The following is a 24,613-nucleotide window of genomic DNA, read 5'->3' as shown; positions in this document are numbered from 1 at the left end:
GAGCCAAAGAACTTAATATTCACTGAATAAAATAATTTAAACTGCCAGTACCACTGTAAAAGCATTTAATTTTTCATTTCATATAAAGATAGTGTTCTGCGATAATTTGGAGAAAAATAAATGTACCATAAATGTATATTGAGCACATGCATTATAGCACAGCAGTGATGTGCAATTAATATCTTGTCATGAAAAACAAAGATATTCTAAGCAATGGGGCGACGCAGTAAAAGTCTCAATCTGAAACAAAGCAAGGAACAAAATTCAGGACAAGGCATTCGTGTCAAGGTCAATATATACATTAGAACAAACAGTCACAAGATACATAACAAACTGCCATTCAAGGTCCACAAAGGCCTGTTCTTCATTATGCAAATACATAAACTAAAGTTAGCCTAATTTAATGAGAGGATCAAAGAAACCAAGAGCGACTCCAGCTCAGATAATCTGAGCTGCAGCCGAGATGCTCTTCCTTAGAGACAGTCTCATCAAGCATGATTAGACAAAACTCTGAGACAGCGCTGTCGTCACACACGGATTAATTAACCACACATAGATAAATCCTGAGGATTTGTAACAGAGAGCATAACATAAAGTCTAGACTTTGTAAGCTATTATCTGTTATGGTCCACAAGTTCATTGATCAACTGATGTTGAGGTATAGTGGTTTCTAAGCGTTAAAATAATATTTGTATTTATTTGTGTTTTGGCTTGGCCTTGAGAAATGGCTTGTAAATGCAGCAAAACAATTAGAAGCTCTATATCAAGTGCCATGACAAGCAAAAGAATACCTGTAAAATACTTTCTTAGCAGGACTTATTTTCACCAATAATGCATGGGCAGACACAATAAAATATACTATTTTGTTTAAATAAATTGAAAAATAAAACTATAAAAAATAAAACCATTTGTATTAATTAAATGCTACAAGTTAATTTATCATCACAACTTGCCTTGACTTGCTCAAGATTACTTTTAAAATAAGTGTTTTTAAATCATTAGTGTGTTAAATGATTAACTTTAAAGAAGTCCACTTCCAGAACAACAATTTAAAAATAATTTACTCACCCCCTTGTCATCCAAGATGTTCATGTCTTTCTGTCGTCAGTCATGAAGAAATTATGGTTTTTGAGGAACTTCCAAAATGTAGTTTAAATGCAGCTTCAAAGGGCTCTAAATGATCCCAGCCAAGGAAGAAGGGTCTTATCTAGCGAAATGCTCTGTAATTTTTTTCTGAAAATAATTTTTTTTAAATACTTTCTAAGCGCAACGCTGCATACTATTGAATCACGTCGAAAGGTCATGCGGAACTACAGACCCAATGTTTACAAAGCGAAGACACAAAGACTAAGAAAGTGCAAGCACATTTGTAAAGGCTGTTTACAAACAAAAAGGTACAACGACGTTCTCCTCTCAAGTTGTAGGAGAAAATAAGATGGAGTTTTTCGACATACTTAATACACAGACAATGAGCTTACGTGTGATTCGTAGTAATGATGGGTATTTCGGGTTAATTTAATCGACTCTGACCTTTGAGTCTCGTTCAGCAAAATGAACAAATCTTTTTTTGAGTAATTTCGTTCATTTTAGCAAAATATAATTAAAATGTTATGTGTTACTTCCTTAACACATCTACTGCTTACACAAACGTTGATCACACTACAAACAAGACAAAACTATAATGCTATAAGAAACAGAAAAGATTAATTCATTGTTTACCTGGGTCTTTAGTCTATGATTAACTCACCTCACCTCTTAACTGACAAGTTTTCAGGTTTGTTTCAAGTTTTCACGTGACAGCCCCGTAAGATGAACGGACGACTCGAAAAACCTGAAGACTTGAAACAGGTAAACTAATTCCAGTACAGAACCTAATAGGATGTTGCACATGCGCGACTGAACGAATCACTCCCCGAGACAACTTGTTCTTCCCGAGTCACATTAAAGATTTGTTAAAAATGAAAGAATCTTTTAAGAACTACCCATTACTAATTCGTAGCATCGTGGACGTGCATGCCAGAGCCTGTGCTACACAAGCGTTTGTGCTTAAAAAGTATACAAATAGTTGTTTTTTTTTAAAAATGACAGATCGTTTCACTAGATAAGACCGTTCTTCCTCAGCTGGGATCGTTTCGAGAAAAATTCTGAAATGCTTTCCTCAAAAACCATAATTTCTTTACGACCGAAGACAGAAAGACATGAACATCTTGGATGACAAGGGAGTGAGTAAATTATTTGTAAATTGTTGTTCTGGAAGTGGACTTCTCCACTGAGTGAGTTAAATTGACTGCAATGTTAATCTAAGATTAAAATTAAGAGAAATGAGTATGAAAAATCAAATACAGACATTTCAACCAATGCCAATGATTATAATCAATATGAAACCAGGCTCACTGGAAAAACATGCCTCTATATACATTTATGCAACACCCTAATTAAGCAGCTTACTGCACATTTCGTGCCAGTTTCAAAGTGACATCTCCAGAGAGTGGCACTAAAACACACCTTCAATACTTGTCTGTGGCACATTTTTATTACATTGGTACGCCACATATTGCTGCGTTTTTATGACGCTGCTTGAGGTACGTATTGCGGCTGTTCAGAGTTCAAATACGGGCAGTGACGCTAAAGGTTAATGCTGTGTTGGAAATATCCCCTACACTAAACCCTAAACCTAACCAATAGTGTTTTAACACACAATTTTAACACACTTGTTGGTGCAGCCATGCTATTTTAACTTCCTCATGCGGATATGAGCTGTTGTGTCGAACTGTTGTTTCACGGGGTTTGTAACGGAGTTCTTTATCTCTTAATTGCAACACTGTATCGCGTGAGCTACCAAGCAAACCTACTGAATTAGAAAACTTATGCACATGAAGCTGTATATATGATGACAACATTCAGAAGTATCAGTTTTCAAATCATGCAGGATGTTAAAATTGTTTTGAAGCCATAATATAATATTCTGCAAGCAATTGTGTGAAAATTAGGCTTCGTTAATTTACTGTGTGTAAATCATACTTTGTGTTAAAACGAACGAAAGCTGTTGGAGCTTTACAGCCTCTAGTGGTCATTTCAACTGGAAACTGCGGTGATTCGTAAATATAGGTAAGTTTTTTCAGTTTTGCTGAAATGTATATATAGGCATGTGTTTCTAATGAGCTTATGCTGATCAATATAGTACCAATATTTTGTGCATCGTCAGGTTTGTTTCTTTATCCCGTCAGCCAGATTCTTCCCCCCAAAACCTGCTTCCATCTGCAGTTACAAAAAGAAAAGCCAGGATTCCCATAGTCCTCCATAAGGTTCTTAAAATCGCTAGTCTTGTCTCAGATCAATAATAACCTGAGATGCTAAAATTAGATCACAAAAAAAGCATCTTGCACACATTGACTCTATTTGGTATGTGTGTAACTCTTCACAAAAACAAATTTTTTATATGCTTATATTTGAGGGGAAAATACACCCTCTTACCCTTTTACATAATCATAACCAAAACAATAACTTAAACTTAACGTTAATCAATCCGATGACACTGTACAGACATTTCTCACGTTCCAGGAATATCACAGGAGAACTTTGCCATAAAATTACCATAACTACAAAGCAGCCAGGAATCTGCAGAAAGAGGGATTTGGGAAAACAAAAATCCATTGTAACAACTTGAACAAGACATGTAAAATCTAAACCTAAGGCGTGTTCTTTGTACTCTTTTTTTTCGACAGCACAAATCTACTAAACCCATCAAACAGTCTGCACATTTTAGTACTCCAGGGATTCATTTCCTAAAGCAGAAACAGTAAAAAATGAGGGAGCATATGAGAAGCCCAGAAGCTTTATGGATCCGTCTGTGTGATGCTCATGGGCTTTTTTCCACTCATTTTCAAAGCATCATTTTAAAGCAGCACAATGCTGAATAAAAGAGCGCCGCGTGCACCCGACGTGATAACGACAGAGTAGTCTGAAATAAATAACCAGTCACCTGAAATAAAAACTCTGTTTTCAACATGCTTCTAAAATAAAGCACTGCTACTGACTAAAACATGTGTGATATTGTTTAACGTGATTCCAGATGAATCAAACCAGGCATTTCTGGCTTTCTATATACTCAAACATAAGCACTCAGCGCCAAGTGCGCTACATCTCTCGTTTTAATTTCACGTTTAAAGACTTCAGCTGTTATCTGTGAAAAAAAACTGATCAACATAACAAATACAAGAGCTACAAAGTCAAAGCCCCACAAGAAGACCAATCAACCAACACACAATAACATTCTACAATACTGGCCATGTTGCTAAATAAAATGGTTTTATGCCTCTACTGGTGCTGAGAAGCTGAAATTTCCTAACAGATGCATGAGAGGCCAGCTGGTAAAGGGAAAAAAAAAAAAGAGGAGGAAAAAACAAGAATAATTTCCTGATTACGAAATGAGGCAGAATAATGTTTGAACAGGTAGAAACAGATGTGGCGTGCCTGTTACTCTGAGAGAGCCAGGAATCTTTTCAGCTAGGACAGAAATATAAGGTGTAAATAACAGCAGATCTGCAGTGCAGCACAAATCATGGTCTGACACCATCTAGTTTGCTCCTGCCAGATACAGAACATATTAAGTCATTACCACGAGCACAGCAATCCCATAAAACTGATGAATTGCTTTTGATCCTCTTTGATCTCCACATGACTATAACATTGATTTGGCCAGCACGTCATCACTTCTTTGTATGTTGCATGAAGCACTGAGGTCTTACCTTAGGATACTGCTGAACCGGGATCAGCACGCGCTCTGACAGTTTGATGTTTTTGTTGCTGATGATATCCAAGTATTTCTTCACCTCGCCATCTTTTCTCAACTCGTCTCCTTCGAACTTTTCAATCTCTGGATGAAAGAAAAAAACAGTTTGGGTCAAATAAAGTTAAAATTTCCGGCCTGTAATATTAGTAAGAACTCAAAAAACCCTTTCAGATCTTTTCAGTTTCCAGTGGCACGTTTATTAACAACAATTAAATAAATACTCTGCGTAGAACGTAACTTGTCGGCGTAAGCCTGCTAAGCCCTTATTCGCATGACAAACACAAATTGAAAAGCTGCTGCGCAAAACTGTAATATTTTGTGCTTGAGGAATTTTATGGTGCTTTTGAGAATTGAGCCGGAGACTTAGCAGCCACACAACATTAAAGAGGCTTGAAATGAAGCTGTCACCTGGGTTCCTCCAGGGATCCCCTTCTGTCGCTGCTAAATTAATGCTCAGCAGAATTGAGAATTATGAACCTGTGCAACTCGTGTAAAACATGGAGTGGGTAAAGCAGGGAAGGGAAGTCAGCAGGTGAAAAGAGACCATTATTTTTCATCTCACCTCTGGTGAGACTCTCAACTGCTTAGACCTGCAGAAAACCATAGTCTCCCTCTGACTTCTATACTGTATGTAGTGGGGAAGAGCAGATAGGATTTCATCACAACATCTTTTAAGTTTTAAGTGTTGTTCTTTTAGCTTAGTGTGCTGGTCTTTTGTGAATACAACACGGGTAGCCTGCTGCATTCATATCGCCCCTTAAGTATTTAAAATTAAACTTTCTCTGTAAAGATCACGTTTGTTTTTCAGAATAAACAGCTAGAAAGCCATTATTTGCTCGTTATTCATCTTTTTCCTGATTAATCCGGGAATGCCGACCTGATGCCGTTAACTTCAGATTGTGTAACATTACTCTCGTCTTCCAGTCTCCTTAGAAATCCATGTTAAAACAGGGTAAAATATTGACTGAATTCATTAAGCTGAAACTTTTTCAATATAACTAAATTTACAAATGGCTGCCACTGTAACAGCAACAAGCTTAAGGAATTCCTGTTAAGTACTAGTTTTGCATAGCTAACCTCGCGTCGCTTTATGTCATCTTCCCGCTCATTAGATTATGAGAAGTGACTGCAAAAAAGACGGTCATTGCGACACTGTTAAGTGATGAAACTATAGCGCCGTGCTTTTTAAAAACCATTTTCATAGATTTAACACAATATTATTCGGCTCGGAAATTACGTACATTTCAATAGAAACACCAGACACCGGAAATGTAAAGCATCGCTCCAGTCGGGCGAGACTTCCGCGTCCAGGAAAAAGATGGATAATATAATTTGCTTGAATTATGTGCAACAACAGAGAATGAAGTCACTGAGAAAATAAAATAATAATAAAAGTTATTTCTGCAGTTATTTTAAACCAGCTGGTCTCAAGGTGATTTTTAAAGGATGTATGAAGTCAGATCCCCTCAGGTTCACAAAGGTGTCCTATCAGAGAAACCACAGGTGTAGTTCAGCATATTAACAATGAACATGTTTCACCAATTTTTGAAAACCTGAAGTTAGGCATACTTGGTTCCTTAAAAAACCATTTAGTATATCAGTATGTCCGTTATATTGTATAACAGTATCCAGTACATTGTTTAACAGTATTATCCATTACTGTCTATTTAAAACAGTAGTTCTCAGGTTGGCCAATACTATAGAGGGTTTACACTTACGTCACGATTTGGTCAGTTACCTGGATGTGCGGCCATACTGGCGATACTCGGATGTAAACAACAGTACTACTGAATACGTTGTTCGATAATTTATGCTGTTTAAACCACAGAAACAAATGTGTAGAAGCTGCTAAATCATATAGAGTAGGGCAGGAGAGGGGGCAATTCTTTGACAAACTAAAGTTAATAGGTGGTAAAGATACGTACAGGCATTATTAATTAAAATATTATAATATATCATCTAATATTTCACCTACCTGACAGGAAATAAGAACAAACACAAATGTTGTCAAAATACTTGCCCTGGAAATCCTGGTTCAGTTTGGCCAACCACAAATGCTTTTTTTTCTCTTTTAGACAGTTTTTTGCACTCTTCTCCTTTTGGCAGTCTATAGTTTTGGCAGTCTATAGTACTCCAAATGTTTTTCCCGGTCCGACCGATCGGTACAGGCCAAAACATGACAATAATTGACCATTTTCAGCAGTAGTAATCAGCAAAATATGCTAAGTTTTGTTCGGTTCAGTGGCATTGTTTATGTTCAGTGTAGCCAATTTGGCCAATGGATGACGCGTTGTGAAAAAATACTATATTCAAAGTTTCCCCTCCATATATTGTATTTCTGGTATTTCTTCTGTGTTTAAGGAAAAGCTGCTTGTTTTCAAACTTTTTTTATTAATATTTTCAATTAATTATTTAGAATTCATTTTGTGATTCCAAAAGTTATGTTCTGTATTGTAAAAACAATAGTTACTGAGAATAAAATGAAAAGAAATATGGTCTTAGTTTTTAATTTTTTTTTAATTCAGATTTTACTATTTAAAAAAATAATAATAATAATAATTTAAATACTTCAGGCCCCCTTGGAAGCTCGCTGAGACCCCCTAGTGGGCCCCGGCCTCCTGAATAAGAACCACTGCTTTAAACCTAACAAACACGTTTTTGCTTGAAAATCCTTCTTGCACTAGCAGCACTACAGTTGTGAGTTGAACTGCCAGTTGAGGCGATGCATAAACTGGAGAGTTACAGAGATCTTGCTTCATTGTGTGCCCTTCAGAATGACACTTACTCTCAGGTGGCTGCAAGCGACTAATGGCAAAGCATCTGCAAAATGACAACGGCAAGAAAAGGTGAAATTTCCATCAAAAAAGTAAACAATGACACGGTCTAAGTAAAAGTCGCCTGATCATGATGATTCATTTTGTTAACCTTTTTTTGTCCTGGGGATGTTGTTCAGAAATGAAATCAAACCAGACTGCAAATGAGACACATTGGAAACGAAGACCTAACAGTAAGGTATGCTAAAATAATTTAACGGAGAGTGGCTACATACATCCTGAATTAATATTTGTTTCTGCATATAACTATAACAAAGGAATGTGAGAAAAGTACTGTATAATCACTTTGTCCTCTTGCTTATGAATATATGTAAGTTCATTTTAAATATGAAAAGTACTCCTCAGTAGCTGCGCTCATTGTAATCCACTGAGAATAGACTTGTGTTCTGTGCATTTCTAATGCTATTTTATTTGCACAGAAAAGATATGATCAGACAAAATTCAAAGGTGCTGTATTCCTTGACTTTTCGCAACATACAAACTGCCAGTGAACAAAAACAAACAAATTCAACATAAAAAAAGCACTGTGAGACCGCTTCGTTTTCGGATCTGATTGATTTTGGATGCCCGTAAACACAATGAAAGCTGTCTCTTGAGTATGCCATGCATGCCTGACAATGCTAACTAACAAAAGTCTCTAGGTGCTATTTAGGAGCTGTTGATCTGATCTTATTGAGTGAGTAAAAGACCAAAAAGTCCACAAATGGGCTTTTAGTTGATACATATAACAATTTCAAGGGTGAGTGGCTCTGTGGAATGAGTATCGCAGCATAATAGGGAAGATCCAGGCTTAAATTCTAGCCTGGTTTCTTTTTCTGACATCTGTTGTTATGGCTTTGCATAAAACACTTTAGTCCAGCTTGTTTAAGGAGTGCCCAATGCAGTTACCGATGCATAAACAATTCGTCATTCAAAGGTCAAAAAAAACCAAGCATTTAAATCCTAAAGAAAGCATTAAAATCTGTTCACTGCACAATTTATTCATTTTCAAATTTCATACTCTTGACATTACAATAAGCAGAAAAAATGCACATCACAGAATGTAAAATATATTTATTCATCTAAGGGCTCCGTGAAGTTTCTCTATGGGTCTAGTTCACAGGAAGATTCAAGATTGAATTCTGTGATCCTTGTTCCGCATGAACCAATTGGGTACAATTTAAGGATGCCAAATCTGTCCAAATAATAATGCTCTCAAGGACGAAAGAAAATCTACAAAGACCTTTGGGCCTAATCTGAGGTTGATCTGTTATCACAAATCAATCCAAAAAATGAAATGGCTTTTAATAATAATATTTGGAGTGCCACAGAATTGTTCCCTGATATACAATACATTTTACACCACTTGATCCACCTTTTCTAACAATCCATCAAAAAGACATAACCGTACTGAACTTTGAAGACTCAGTCTCTCTGAAGATCAGATCCTGCTGGCTGAAAAATGAAACTTTTAACTGAAAATGACATTCACATTGTAAAACACATCAATCTGACCTCTTGATCAGGACCCTATGGAACTCACAAATTCAAATCTCACATTAGGACAATCCGGCTATGAAAACGAAAGGTAAATCACCCTTTGGTTCTAGTAAAACACATTTTCAGCACAAAATCATTTCAAGGTTACTTGTTGCAATTCTTTTTTTGTCCTCAATTTGTGTTCACTATTTTTTTGTAATCTGTAACGTAATCAGTGCAATAATTGCTTGGCACTCTTCTGACGCACTCATACACACACTTACAAAGGTGTACGTAGGTTTAAAAATGATTAAATACAGATAAAGGTGAAGGCTCAGTCACAGGATATGGCTAATTGTTTACTGCTCAAACCAGCCTTGTGTTTTTACTTCAGCAACATTACGAACCACAGGTAATAATCGCAGTACCCTTCCCATTCAGAAAAGTCAACTATAGGAATAGTAGGGTCATTCTATAATTGTGGATACATCTCATGTCTGTAAAGTATATTTTTTATATATTTTCATCAATATAAAGACCAGATGCTTAATTTTCTACTACACAATTGTATTTTTCCCAATCACACTACTATATGTTGAAAAAGCAATATCTTTTGTTCAAAAATGATGTTCATATCACATACAACCCTGGTATTTGGCTGTCTGATTTCGTAAAGTTGCTCATTCTGCTCAGCATTTAAGCATGAAAATTACCTCAAATATAAATTAATTTTATAGTTTTGCTTTCAGTTAGATTAGGTTATCAAGACATTTGAGTGTATGCTTCAAAAATTGTGAAAAAATGTTTATTGTGATATAACTTGTTTTATTTGTGTCCGAAAAACCATTGTCAACTAAGATACCCACTAGAACACCCTACCTCCCCCCCCCCCCCCCCCAATCCACATGGATGAAACACTAGAAGTTGTTCACTTTCTTTACCCTAATATTGGTTAAACTAGCAAACCTGTGTCAAGAGTGGATTAATTGACTGTCAACAGTGTTACACAAGTATTACTGCTGCAAAATTTAACTAAAACGTATGTTTTGTTTATGAAAATATATTTCTAAACATACCATATGCTCAGTAGTTCTAGGCTTCCATGTTGAGTATAGGCCTAAAACACTAAAAATGTCAACTAAGTTACCTGTCAACTGTGTTACCCAGTAAAGGTAACATGGTGGACAGTAGCAAACATAGATGGTATTTTATGCACATATTCCTACAGATCATCTTTATTTATATAGCACTTTATACAATATAGATCGTTTCAAAGCAGCTATGTAAGGTCATGCTTGGGTTTTGGGGAAACAGGAAAGCTTTTTTCTTCACATTGTCAAATTCTAAACGTACCCCTAATTATAGAACGACCCAGTAGCTTTATTGTAATCCACCAAAACACAAACTAACAGAGAGCTGAGGCAATCTCAGCTGCCAAGGGCCTCTGTGATCGTGTTTTCCTGTTTTACAACATAAATCCCACTTTGAAGGATATGCTTGATCTATAATAAAACCCAATTTGAACACTTTGAATTCAAAGAACATAGACAAAGGATTTAATACTAACTTTTCTGGCAGCACTTTAGCTACGTCAGCTTGTGAATTGTTGCCCTGGATGTACTCGAGGGACACTTTTGTCAGTCTGCTTTACTACTTTTTTGTCTGCTGATTCATATTACTTCAGCAACCACTTCAATTTTAGATGAAGGTTTCTAAAGGTTTCTAAAAATCAGACTTTAGGTTTAATCTGGTTCATAAATCAAGTTTACATGACATATAAAGAGTTGATTCACTGCTGGTAACTAGGGTTTTTAACAAAACTTGTCTAAGTATTAGAAAGGCCATTTTTTAAATAATTGTTGCTGTGTGACTAAAGACAAAATTGACAAAACAGGCTATGGTGTTCCCTTTTGTTAAAAAGGTAGGTTTTGTATCATCCTCCAGACTTTAGCTGACAAATAAACTGGGAGATCTGAGTGAAGGTAACATGGAGAAAGAGTACACATTGTTCATTTATAATACAATTCTGATTAATATCAACATTATTTTGCATGTAAACGCAGTAAATGAGAAATTGAGTTCAAAACACACAGACAGACACTATCCACTAAACACATCATATTTACATGCACACCTGCCTGTAATATTTTGCAATTTAAAACTTTATACTTTGATATGTTTGAATATGTCACTTTCCAACACCATGATTTTACAATAGGGTTCATAATATTTGTTTCAGATGAGTTTGAGAAACTCATTTCAGTTTCTGAATATTAATATATTTCCATCTTCTGCCTATCTCGACAAATATTACTCAAGTCATTACTATTAGAAACCTCTTCTCTTTTCATTTCCTTCCCCATCATACATCACCTTTCATCGCGCACCACCCTAATTTACATTACTTAATTAACCTTAGTGGCCCGTCGGGAATGTAGATATTTTTTATAGTTTAGGCAGGAATGATATTTGCACGTTGTGCATCTTAAAACACTGAACCATTAAAACAGTATAATCTTCTATACTTAAAAATGTATGACCTTCAAATAAGTGCCTCAAAGTCAAACACACAGACATTAATGCTGGCATAAAGCATTCATATCTCCACAACAAATTGCAATGGCTGAACAACAATTCACACTGAATGATAATGATTTTTCCCAGATGTTTCTAAACGGGCTGGAAATACACTAAAAGCTACTGTTTAACCTCCACAGTAAAGAACATCTTGTCTTGCTTCCTAATTAGAATAAAAGTGAGCCTGGTGTGTGCTGCATCACTCCTCTCACCTGCCCTCTGAACTTCTAATAAGTGGGAATGAAGACTCTCAGGTCTGAAATATAGTTGGTCGACAGATGTCAGCACAGTTGGCTCCTGCACCTTTCACGGGGTGCCATAACAAAATTAGAGTGCCACTAAACGAATCAGGACAGTTAATGTATTACAAAGGGGTTTTTAAATGTAATTATCATTTAATCATGTTTTAAAAATATCAGAGATAGTAAACAGACCTGTTTATGCAAGAATGTCACATTTCACCCAGCAGCACAGATCAGTCTATATATACACACACAACAGTTATTTCTGGTCCTCAAGTCTGATTGACTGAGAGGAGTGTGATATTCTAGTGATAACAGAACTGTTTGCGATATTTCTCACAATGAATGTCATGACGAACACCCATATTCACAATAATTTTTATAAATAAGACTGTTTTTTAGACAAGAATGTAATTGCTTAGACTTCAAATATATGGTTTGTTAATAAAGATAGAGTCTTTTTGAAAATTTGCTTTGACGTTTTCGGAGATGTGAGATTCAAGGCATCAACGGGCGATCAGCGATCATGAACCCACTGAGAGCAGCCTTACTACGGCCAGTTCTTCAGGAATTTGGCACTGACTCTGTCTCTATAGTGGTTAAACATGAGATATAATTCATTTTGGGTAAATCTAACAGGTCTTTGATCTCATTATTTGTTTAGGAGCAAATAATTTTGGACGAGGACAAAGCCTCATAGTGTTACAAAAGAGACTTTTTATGAGTAAGCAGTAAAGACATTTATATTAAAAAGACTGGAAAAGGGCTGTAAACAAGTAAGTTATTTTTACTTTGAACAACACCTTGTAAGAGGCAGCCAAAAAATGCACTGAGCAGCTGTGTCATCAGAAGTCACCCTTTACAAATGAAAGGAGAGTATGACAAAGATATCGCTTTCCTCAGTGGACATTTAAACTAATGTTTTATTCTGAATATGAGATTGAGCTGTAGAATGAATGCTGTGTCAGATGCAGGTAAACACACTTGTTCAGTCCATCTCTCTCTCATTATACTCTACATAATATAGTGAGCTTTTAATACAGTAATACAGTGAGCTTTCAATGAAGCAACTCAATGTGCCTTCGTTACTAGTTCTATAGTGATGTTTTCGAATTAGCAACGGCGGCTCGGGCTCAGCTGTTAAACTGTGAAACTGAGATTTGAATCTGTGGTGGAAGGAAGTAGTTCCACACAAAAGAAGGTTTTTAAAGACATTGTTGTCTCTGTTTATTTACATACTTGTGCCGTCGAACTGTTGTGTAAATGCAATATCACATGCAGTTATTACCTGCAAGTGAATCATAGCTGTGCTGATATACAGCCATGATACACGCACTGCTACTCATGTGATATTGCTCATTTATATACTTTATTCAATGTTATTGCATAGTTCATATTATTTAATGGAATTGAGCTGCTATGGACTAACAATTAACTGCTATATTTTTATTAACTAATGTTAACAATGCTTTTTATGTTTTTATATGTTTTATAATTATTTTATGTTCACCAAAGCTGCATTTATTTGATCAAAAATAACTTACATTTGAATATATTTTAGAATGTAATTTATACCTGTGATGGCAAAGCTGAAATTTCAGCAGCCATTACTCCAGTCTTCAGTGTCACTTTAGAATATATTTTAATATACTAATTTGGTGCTTAAGAAACATATAGTTCTATTATCAATGCTGAAAGCAGTTGTGTAACAGCTGTGTAATAGTTTTGGAAACCTTGATTTTCAGGATACACTGATAAAAAGAAAGTTTAAAAAAAACATTTATTTAAAATAGAAATCTTTTGTAACATTATAAATTTCATTACCATCACTTTCAAAAACAAAAAACCTCAAACCTGTTTAAGAAAAAAATAATCAATTCTGCACATATTACAGACTGCCCTCGACAGGCTGTACAGTTGGAGTGTATTCATGCAGCTATTGACAGCTCAGTAACAGAGACAAAAAAACAAAAATGCCTAAAATCATTCTGACATGCTTTTTAGCAAATCTCTTTTCTCCATTACATTTTAAATGGCTCCCCAAATCATAAGAAGATTCCTTAATTGAACTTTTGCCGGGGGGCTCATATTATGCACGAACAAGGAACTGAGAGTGTGGCTGTCATGCATTAAAAGAGCGATATGATTTCTGCTCCAGCTTTGCTCAGTCTCCTTTCACACGGTGCTACAGATGAGCATAGAGAAGAGCAAAGGGACAGAGAGATAGCTAGCTTTTACATCCCACGCATTTGCTTCACCTGTCTGAAGCATATTTAAAAATAAAATCACAAACTTAATTGAGTATCCATTTTGTTTTTCAGCCAAAATGCACATTAACATCTGCCACATGTAGAATACTGATGCAAATTATTCCAGGAGCACAAGGACAAGCCTGTTCGAATTCGCTGTCAGCCACCCCCCTGTTCTCCCCGAACAGTGGTATTTCATCAAGTCGCCAAACACGCTTGCAAGGGAGTGCTACTCGCTGCTTCTCAAGTGTATGGGCATCCCATTTTTAGAAGGTGCTGCTGTAACAGCAAGAAGAAAAGGAACCTGCCATCCAGCCAGAGAAACAAAGACACTTGGGATCTCTTTGTTCCAGCTGGAGTTTCAGGAACAATCTATGCAGTGAAGTTCACTGTGTATCTCATAGCAAACACAAGTGGCCTGTGCCTGTTGTGCTACTGAGGAAACCAAACAACGTGGTGGGGATCAAAAATAAAAGTATCCTGGTGGAGTATAAGTGCAAAAGCTGTCATAAGTAATATTTAATGAGCTTTGTAGCTAATAATGAAAAAGCGTGTCTCTCTGGGGTGCTCATAAGTTTTTCAGTCTGGTTCTTATGAGAGCACCTGGAGCTTTGGTTTGGTACTCAAACTGCACATAGTGTGACTCATTAAAGGGATAGTTCACCCAAAAATTAAAATTTTACCATTAGGTACTTACTCTCATGTCGTTCCAAAGCCGTAAGACCTTCGTTTATCTCCGGATATTTTTAATGAAATCCAAGAGCTTTCTGACCCTGCGTAGACAGCAAGGATATCGTTAAAATATTCCATGTGACATCAGTGGTTCAACCCTAATTTTTAGAACCTACGAGACTTTTTGTACACAAAGAAATGTATTGTTATTTTTGTTTTCTTTGTGCACAAAATGTGTTCTTGTAGCTTCATAAAGTTACAAGTTGAACCACTGATGTCACATGGACTATAATAACGATGTTCTTACTATGTTTCTGGACGTTGAACTTGGTCCCTTGCTGTCTACGGATGGCCAGAAAGCTCTAAGATTTCATCAAAAATATCTTAAGTTGTGTCCTAAAATCTTATGGGTTTGGAACGACATGAGGGTGAGTAATTAATGACAGAATTTGCATTTTTGGGAGACCTAACCCTTATTGCACTTGATTTATTTTGTTATTACAATTTTTTACTATTACAATTTAAATAAAAATTGAGTTTTAAATAAAAATGCTGTATTTTTGTAATACACTTACAAATACATTGCTAATATTTTTTATTTTTTATTTATTTACTTATTTAATATAATTTTCAATCAGTTTCAAACCTAAAATCACCAAGCTTTTATTTTGGCAGGTTCCCAGCAAGTACGTATATGCGCTGCTGCTTTAGCGCAATGCCAAGTGTGAACTGCGTGAGTGAAGAAGATCATAAGAGAAGCACATCAGTGAATAAAATGTCACAATTTTGCGTTCTGCTGTGAAACCAGCAGTATCTTATCTTATACTGTATTACAGTTATCCGATCTAAAATGGGAAGTGTGCATTCTGTCAACCTTGCCAGTGCGTATACACAGTGCATTTTTTATTTTGGTTGTCCATGCACACCTGTGCACTACTGAATATATATAGTATCCACCTTTTTTCTTCAACGCGGAAGCCTACAGGCAAGACTTCCGGTGCATTATGCGCTGTAGGGAAATGACGAGAAGAATAACAACGTGCAGTAAACAGTAAAACTGTTTGCAGTACAAACCAGTGTGTTCATTATTTAGATAATACAATAACATAATACGGTAAGACACACCAATTTGCAATATCAAGCAAAAAAACAAGCTGTTTTGTACAGCTAAAAATAGCTAGACACGGATGAGACCGGAAGCCAGACCCATAAAATTAACAAATAGCCACGGCCGCTCTTACGGTGATTCCAACAGTGAATGATCTACATCTGCACTGCTTCAAAAACCAACTTGGATAAAGGCACTGTTATGCGAACACGATTTTGATGTTTCTTGACGCCTTCCTACCTCCATAGGCATCATTTTTCAGTTTTTACAGCCATTAACTCAAGGAAGGCAACATGCTAAAGATTCATGAAGCCCTGGGGGAAAAATATAGCTGGCTGGTGGCTGGCAATCATTTCTTTCATCAGTAAGCCTAAAAGAAGAATATATATATATATAAAAAGTCACACTTCTAGTAGCTTACAGCTAAACAAGATCTTCCTGTGGCCTCCAAAACATAAAAGAGACCTGTCACGTCCCATATTATTAGAACAGGGTATCAAGCCATCTATCAATTTCAGTTGTGGAACAACATCAACATATTTATCAAAATATTAAGGTAGCTGGCATTAACCTATTAGCCTGCACATGATTACTCTATGATCGAGAGCTGTGGCTTGATAAGTTTTCAAATGGGAAGCTGTTAGGAACAGCTGATCCTATCAACATACCCATTTTAAATAGCGCACTCTCTACATACTAATGTCCAGAGGATTGCGGTATTCGGTCTATCAAAGTCTGTGACTGTGCAATCTGCAGGTCAAATTTATACTGCAGGAGAACTAAATCAACTTAAAAGGCTGCTTATGAAAATGGAGACATATCATTAAACATTCATTCTATCTTGAGACACGTTCTCTGGCCTAATGATTTCGTTTTGTCAGGACAAGGTTACTGCTAGATCATACATTTGATCAACTGCATTCATTAGCACTAATTTAAGACATCTGGAAGCATATGACCTGTGTAGAATCTGAAAAATGTGAGTATTAAACCTCAGACATAAGTAGATTGACTTGAAAATCCTGGACTGCAAACATTTTACAAACACTGTGTAATTTAAAGAAATGGGTTATTAATGTCTCAGAAGCATAGAATGGTTTACAAACTGCTGTTTAGCAAGCTCCTATTAGCCCATGCTGGGAAATGTCAGAAACTAAATTATCTGTTAATAAAAAGCATTTCTCGCAATTGACGGACACTGCAAAACTAAAGTGTATTCTCATAAAATAACATAAAAAATTGCGAGCCCATACAGTACAAACCTACTAGTTGTTGCGTCAGCCAAGCAACTGCCATTGAGATGAACGGGCACACTAACATAGCTTTCTCTAGATATTACATCTGTTGTTATAATAGTGAAGTGTGATTGATTACTGAAATATGACACTCATGCTGTTCTATATAATTAAGGTTGTAGTGGTAGAATTTTCCCATCAGGCACAGCAATACTTGAGAGGTCATATATTACTGTTGTTTAAACCACAGATTAATCACTGCAGTAAAGTGTGATATAATGGATGTACTGTAATCAACAAAATCAACTGTCTAAATTCTCCTATGAAAAATGTTTTGTGTGCTTTTCTTTCGAGTCATCCTCTACTACAAACATCTGTCCAGCAATAAATGACCAGCTGTTTTAATCATATAAGAGCGCTTAGATTTAAATGCTCGGTTTTCATCTAAGTTCATCAGGGAGGAATCATTTCTGTGAAATCCTGCCTCATCTGTAACACCACCTTGTATTATCCATTTCTAAAATGTTGTTGCTAAGCAGATTTTTTGCTGCCTTACTTTTTGTCCCTATGAGGCAAAGAAGGCTCATTTTAGAAAAATAGACTCTGAAGTGGATGCAGTAGCAGTCTGTCCTTTTCTAAAGTAAGTAGTTTGCATCAAGTCACCTCTATAAAAGCAATTCAGCAATGTGCTTTACAAGATCAAAATGACAGACTGGAATCTGAAGCATCCTCTTTGTTTCCCCATGAGGAACAGCTTATTCCAGATTGGTGGTTCTCTGAAGTGGACTGTGTCACCTGAAAATCAAAGCATCTGGACGGAGAAGATGAATAAACTTTAAACAGTCTTTCAGCCAAACTTTCCTATTTTTTTCCTAGACAAACCTGTCAACCCGTTTTTGCTTGTACTGAAATGCTATACTGAAATCAACAGTGATATTTCGCTATATAAGCTACCTATAAGGGGATATATATTGTTTTCACATACAGTACATACATTCTCTGGGTAGTTAAAGACATAAGGTTATAACATACATAAAATATATGACATTATATGTAGAAGGACATATGTATCAACAATATATATTTTACTTACACTACCTGTCAAAAGTTTTTGAACAGTACAATTTTTAATTTTTTTAGTTTCTTCTGCTCACCAAGCCTGCGTTTATTTGCAAAAACAGTGAAATTTTGAAATATTTGTACTATGATAAGTCGGCACCAATAGCTTGTGGGCAGCGCGCCAACATATAGCGCAATTGTGCTCCGTGCATCCCGTGTTCGAATCCCAACTTGAGGACCTTTCCTGATCCCACCCCCATCTCTCTCCTGCTTCACTTCCTGTGCTTTCTAATCTGTCCTGTCTGTAATAAAAAAAAAATAATAATAATAATAATTATAATAATAATAATAATTTTGGCATGTCCAAAAATGTTTTACATAAATATACATATTTGTATGGACTATATACACGTTAAAATATGAAATTGTTCCAATTTCTAATAGGTTTCATATATGACACTTTCTCTTAACACAATATTGCATTTTATTTTATTGTTTTTGATTAACTACCTTTACCTATAAAGTGAGTGTTTAATGTTGCCTTTGGCATTGTTGATGTACTGTTTCCTATTTAATACTGTACAGCCGCCTTGTCACAATTCTGTATTGTTAAAGGCGGTATATAAATAAAGGTGACTTGACTTGACTTGATTTTACTTTTATATGACAGTATATGTCATAGCATATATAGAATATTTATATATATTACATTTGCGTAGATCGCTTATATGTCATGATATCTGATTAACTTCAAAAAAGATCTACTGTAATAAATACCAAGATACAGACTGAATGAAAAATAACAATTTCCTATTATTTGATTAACTGTACAAATGATCACTTGGAAAACAGCCAAACGTTGAGCAGATTATCAAAAGCTTCCCTGTATCATCTCATTTTGTGTAGCTCTGAGCAAAAAATAAATAAATAAATAAAAATAAATGATTCTCCAGTCGATGCTTTGCTGCACTAAAATATGTCATGATAAGTATCACTTCTTTTTCACATTACGAAAAAAAGTCCTAAAATTAGGTATTCCAATCATTTGCGCAAGTTCTCTCACTGTGCACTGGAACTGTGCAGTTTCAGAGAGGTCTAGACATTAGAGTTACGCAGCAGGCACGGGCCATTAGCTAAAGTGCTTAGTCGTCAGTTGTTTCCAGGCCGCCCGGTGTTTAGGATAAGTTACGCTTGTATTGATCGCCGTTGTAATATTAATCACTTCCCTCTTAAAAGGTGTGACAAAATTTGTACCAAAATAACTAAGCTGTGGGAGACTCCTTGCCTGAACTCTCCTTAAACCTAGAAACTTTAAAAGTGAACGCATTTGATTTAAATTCCCTTAATATCCCAAATGCACAGCAAACATAACAGTGTAGAGTTTTAAATCTTTAACAAGAAAACACATGTCAAAGTGTTCCCCGAACATAGGCCAGAGTCATTTCCTATTCAAGTTTAAATCGGGTGTACTGTTCAATGGCCCTAAAGGTACATGCAGTACCAAGAGGCCTGACTATCATACAACATTCTGAATCTGATATAAATAAAACATGTGCTTGGGTAAATAAACACTGGCAGGGTACCAGTGGCTCAGCATGAAATATAACAAACCACAAGGTTTGCTTTTATAATCCGTACCACTATTGATACATTCTTTATAATGTGAGAGATAATCAAGTTTAAAGGGATAGTTCAACTAAAAATGAAAATTCTGTCATTAATTACTCAACCTCACGTCGTTCCAAACCTGTAAGACCTTTGTTCATCTTTGAAACACAAATTAAGATATTTTTGATGAAATCCGAGAGCTTTTTGACCCTGTGTAGACAGAAACGGTACTGCCACATTTGAGGGCCAGAAAGGTAGTAAGGACATTACGTGACATAATTTTATGAACCTACGAGGATATTTTCTGTGTGCAAAGAAAACTAACTTTATTCAACAATTTTTCATTTTTGTATCAATGTCCTTACTACCTTACTGGGCCTTGAAAAGGGTAATTATGCTGATGTCTATGCAGGGTCAGAAAGCTCTCGGATTTCATCAGAATTATCTTAATTAGTGTTCTGAAGATGAACAAAGGTCTTACGGGTTTGGAACGACATGAGGGTGAGTAATTAAAGACAGAATTTTCATTTTTGGATGAGCTATCCATTTAACTTTTTTTTTTTATTCCTTTCATTATTTTTGAATAAATTACATGCTTTATAACGACGTAATTATATAACACTGAAATGTGTGTGACGATAGCTAAATATTATAAAGATATTCATATTCAAATAAATGCAAAAGCAAAAGGCAAACTTTTTTTCAACATGTCTTGGGGGAAGCACTAAAAATGAAGTCTTTTAAGACAGTAGGTGTCTACTTAGATTAAAAATGACCCACAGGAGAGTAAGTGTCTTCACTAGACTGCCACTAATTACCATTAATTCCAGTTCAATAAGCCTTTTTGTGCAGAGGCAAAAAAATTAGACAGAGTAATGGTGACGTAAGGTATATTCAGACTTTCATAACCATGGCCAATTTAGTTCATTTGAAAGATAGCATACAAATGACTTATTATCCCTTTTGTGGAGAGGCGTGCTATCTTGATTTAGTTTTAAGATTATGACTAATTATTTGGGGGCACATAAAGAGGTTTTTACCAGATGCATTTGTTACCTACAGAAAACCCTGGTAACACAAGCTATTTTGAAAAAGCACAGCCCGTTTTAGGACTCTTTGAGATTTCCCATTTCTAACTTTCATTACAGGCATGATTACATTAAAACACTTCACACATTTTAATATTTATCATGAGCTTGAGGAACATTTTTCTTTTTTTCTTTGTTTGCTTCTATCATGTAAAAAATTAATCTAACCTTCATGAATAAACACAACACATGAGATGACATGAGCTTTATGCAACACATGCAGAACACTTCTAAGAAACTAACTGCAGCGGCATTAACAGTGACTTGTGTTTTAACATAAATTAATGCTGTGCATTATACGATTAAAAATATGTTTACTGTTATTTACAATTTCCTGATAACCTAGACCAGTTACAACGGTTGTCATTTAATTATATGCATGCTTATTCAACAGCACACACCCCACTGTGCTCCCCTGCACTTGAGATAATCTGAGCCAGTGTGAGTACTTTGTAATAGCCGTAATTGCCTCTTAATTACTCTGCTTACTATCAGATGAGTTGTCAAGAACTGCTTTTATCTTATCCCAACTATAATAACTTCAGACCATAGGCAATGCAACCATGTTAGGCTGTCCTCATGACATTACACAAATGAAAACTGAAATATTTAAACTCTGAAATATTTAGGCTCTCTGTGCTGAACATTAAATCAATATACCAGCATATATATGCTATAGCCTAAGATTTGTAAGTTATTGTTTTTCATACAAGTTCACAAGTTTTTAAACGAATCAGTAACGATCATAATTACATTAAAATTAGTCATAGCTAGCCAAATCACGACACTAACGAACAAAATTCGTTAGCCAAAGTAGGTAACCATAACAACAGAACACTGCTCGCCAGTTCAGATTTGTGACCCTGGACCACAAAACCAGTCTTAAGTCGCTGGGATGTATTTGTAGCAATAGCCAAAAATACATTGTATGGGTCAAAATTATTGATTTTTCTTTTATGGCAAATATCATTAGGAAATTAAGTAAAGATCATGTTCCATGAAGATATTTTGTAAAATTCCTACTGTAAATGTATGAAAACTTAATTTTTGATTAGTAATATGCATTGTTAAGAACATTATTTGAAGAACTTTAAAGGCAATTTTCTCAATATTTTGATTTTTCTGCACCCTCAGATTCCTGATTTCTCGACCAAATATTGTCCTATTCTAACAAACTATACATCAATCAAAAGCTTATTTATCCAGCTTTCATATGATGTGTAAATCTCAATTTTGAAAAAATGACCCTTATGACTGGTTTTGTGATCCAGGGTCACATTTGGGCTGCAGTTTAGACAAGCACTGTTATGCATGACTTGTATGATAAATAACCTATATAACACAAACTAATATTTTGTTTAACATTTTATGTAAGTGACGTCTAGCTAACTATGCGGTAGCTACTAAATCAGTGAGTTCACGAGCTGAACATCGACAGGTTATGCAACAAAATTACTTTTGCATTAATATTTAATTCTTTAGAAAAAGCCGAAATTGCTTTAAATACCCGACTTCCCTTAAAGTTGTGGTATAATTAACATATTGGTTATTAAATGAAACAGAATGAGGGATAAATGTAGCCTATAATTTGAATTTATTAGATAAAATGCATAAAAAACAGTATTATGAATAAGCACGTTTCACTATGTGAATGCGTTTGCGGTATTGCTTGATCCAGTAACTCGAAATAATTTCTGTGATTGTAGGCTAGAAGCGACGTCGTTGAAGCACGTGAACTTTTCGGAAGAACTGAAGAACAATATTTTACCGTCGTTTATGCTGCATAAAGGTGAACATTTCTTTAATTCCGTTCACTGGTTATATATAACTGTGTTGATTGAAAGCTTACTTGAGTCTGTGTATGAGAACGAAGTTGAACACAGTCCGGACGACCTTAGATCCAAAAATTATTTATAAAGACTAAGCCTGCCAGTGAACAATTCCCTCATTTAACTAACTAAATTATCACCTGAAAACAGCCTAAATGGTAAACGCCTGACACGCGTGATTCAATAACAGATATCAATTCATCTGTATCAAATATGAATAATGAATAGTGTATACGCGATAACAGCACGAACAATGTACAGCAGCTACGCCACACCAAACAGATATGAGCCTAAAAATGACGGCAGAGGAAATCATAGTTTACCTTCGGCGAGAAGGCGCATCGCGTGGACGAAGGACGGGTCCAAGCTCTCCTTCTCGGCAATGAGCTCTGGCAGGTACTTGTCCTGATCCATCACTGGATTCCTCTCCTGTACACCGCGAGTGCAGGTGAGACGACCAAAGTGGTGAGTGATGGTATGGGTGTGTGGATGTTGCGTTTAAATAGACTGCGTAATATCGGGGAGGGATCGTGTGGTTTTCGCGCACAACGTGGAAGATATCAATGCAGTGTACCCATCTCCTCGAGTCTCTCATGTAAAACCTCCCACCTCAGACTCCGAATCTGTACTCTCTCTCCGCCCATCTATATCTGGATTGGTCATGGCAGAGAGCAAACTGCATGCAAATATCAGATACTGTCTATAGGATTGAATCGGGGACGTTCTGAGATCCCGCTGCTGATCTGTCACCCCTGTCCATGGTTCTGAACACCTGATCTTCTATGCAAAGCTATGGCTTTGTACTCTGTGACAAGTAACCTTGAATGTCTTCGCACATTTACTTTGAAAGACATCATGAAACAAATGCATTGTTGCAACAGCATTATTAAGCAAGTATAAGTGGATGCAGAATTTAACATGAAATAATGAAGTCATTCTTCATATGCTTTAAAGGAATAGTTCTCCTAAATGTGACCCTGGACCACAAAAACAGTCATAAGGGTGAATGTTTTGACATTGAGATTTATACATCATCTGAAAGCTGAATAAATAAGCTTTCTATTGATGTATGGTTTGTTAGGATAGGACTAACAAGGAGAATCTGGAATCTGAGGGTGCAAAAAAATCAAAATATTGAAGCTGTCCAAATGAAGTTTTTAGCAATGCATATTACTAATCAAACATTAAGTTTTGTTATATTTACAGTAAGACGTTTGCAAAATATCTTCATGGAACATGATCTGTACTTTATATCCTAATGATTTTTGGCATAAATAAAAATCTGTAATTTTGACCCATACAATGTATTGTTGGCTATTGCTACAAATATACCCATGCGACTTAAAATTGGTTTTGTGGCCCAGGGTCACAAATATAAAAATTTGCCTAACATTCAGTCACCCTCAGGCCATCCGAGGTGTAGATGAATTTGTTTAATTGACAGATTTGGAGAAATGTAGCATTACGTCACTTGCATACCAATGCATCCTCTGCCTGCAGTGAATGGGTGCCGTCTGAATCAGAGTTCAAAGAGCTGATAAAAATATCACAAAAAATCCACAAGTAACTAACACAACTTCAGCCCATTAGTTATTGCCTTATGAAGTGAAAAGCTGTATGTGTGTTAAAAACAAATTGATTATGAAGGCATTTTCATTTTAAACCATCGCTTCTTGCCAAAATACCAACCTACAAGTCCACAAATCCATAATAACGCTTCACATCAAAAACTATTTTCGACTGTTTTTGCTTGGTCTTTTTTTAAGTTATATTTTTGGGCCTTTAATGGACAGGACAGTAGAGAGATGACAGTAAATTACTGGGCGAAGAGAAGGGAGCGGGATCGGCAAACGGCCTCAAGA

At 35.9% G+C, this 24,613-nt stretch overlaps 1 protein-coding gene across 9 annotated transcripts in view; it reads right to left on the bottom strand.

Annotated features, from left to right (window-relative positions):
- Positions 1-23,338, bottom strand: part of khdrbs2 (KH domain containing, RNA binding, signal transduction associated 2) — an 85,990-nt gene extending 62,652 nt beyond the window's left edge. For all 9 annotated transcript variants that reach the window (XM_051126584.1, XM_051126586.1, XM_051126580.1 and 6 more), the window contains exons 1-2: positions 23,075-23,338; positions 4,749-4,876 (exon numbers count right to left, since the gene is read on the bottom strand). In XM_051126584.1, coding sequence (XP_050982541.1) covers positions 4,749-4,876; positions 23,075-23,165 — 219 coding nt within the window. In that variant the 5' untranslated portion in view covers positions 23,166-23,338. The remainder of the gene's footprint in view (positions 1-4,748; positions 4,877-23,074) is intronic.
- Between the last annotated feature and the right edge of the window lie 1,275 nt (positions 23,339-24,613).

This window comes from Labeo rohita, chromosome 13 (assembly GCF_022985175.1).
Source record: "Labeo rohita strain BAU-BD-2019 chromosome 13, IGBB_LRoh.1.0, whole genome shotgun sequence".
NCBI lineage: Eukaryota > Metazoa > Chordata > Actinopteri > Cypriniformes > Cyprinidae > Labeo > Labeo rohita.
This window is presented reverse-complemented; position numbering and strand designations above follow the sequence as displayed.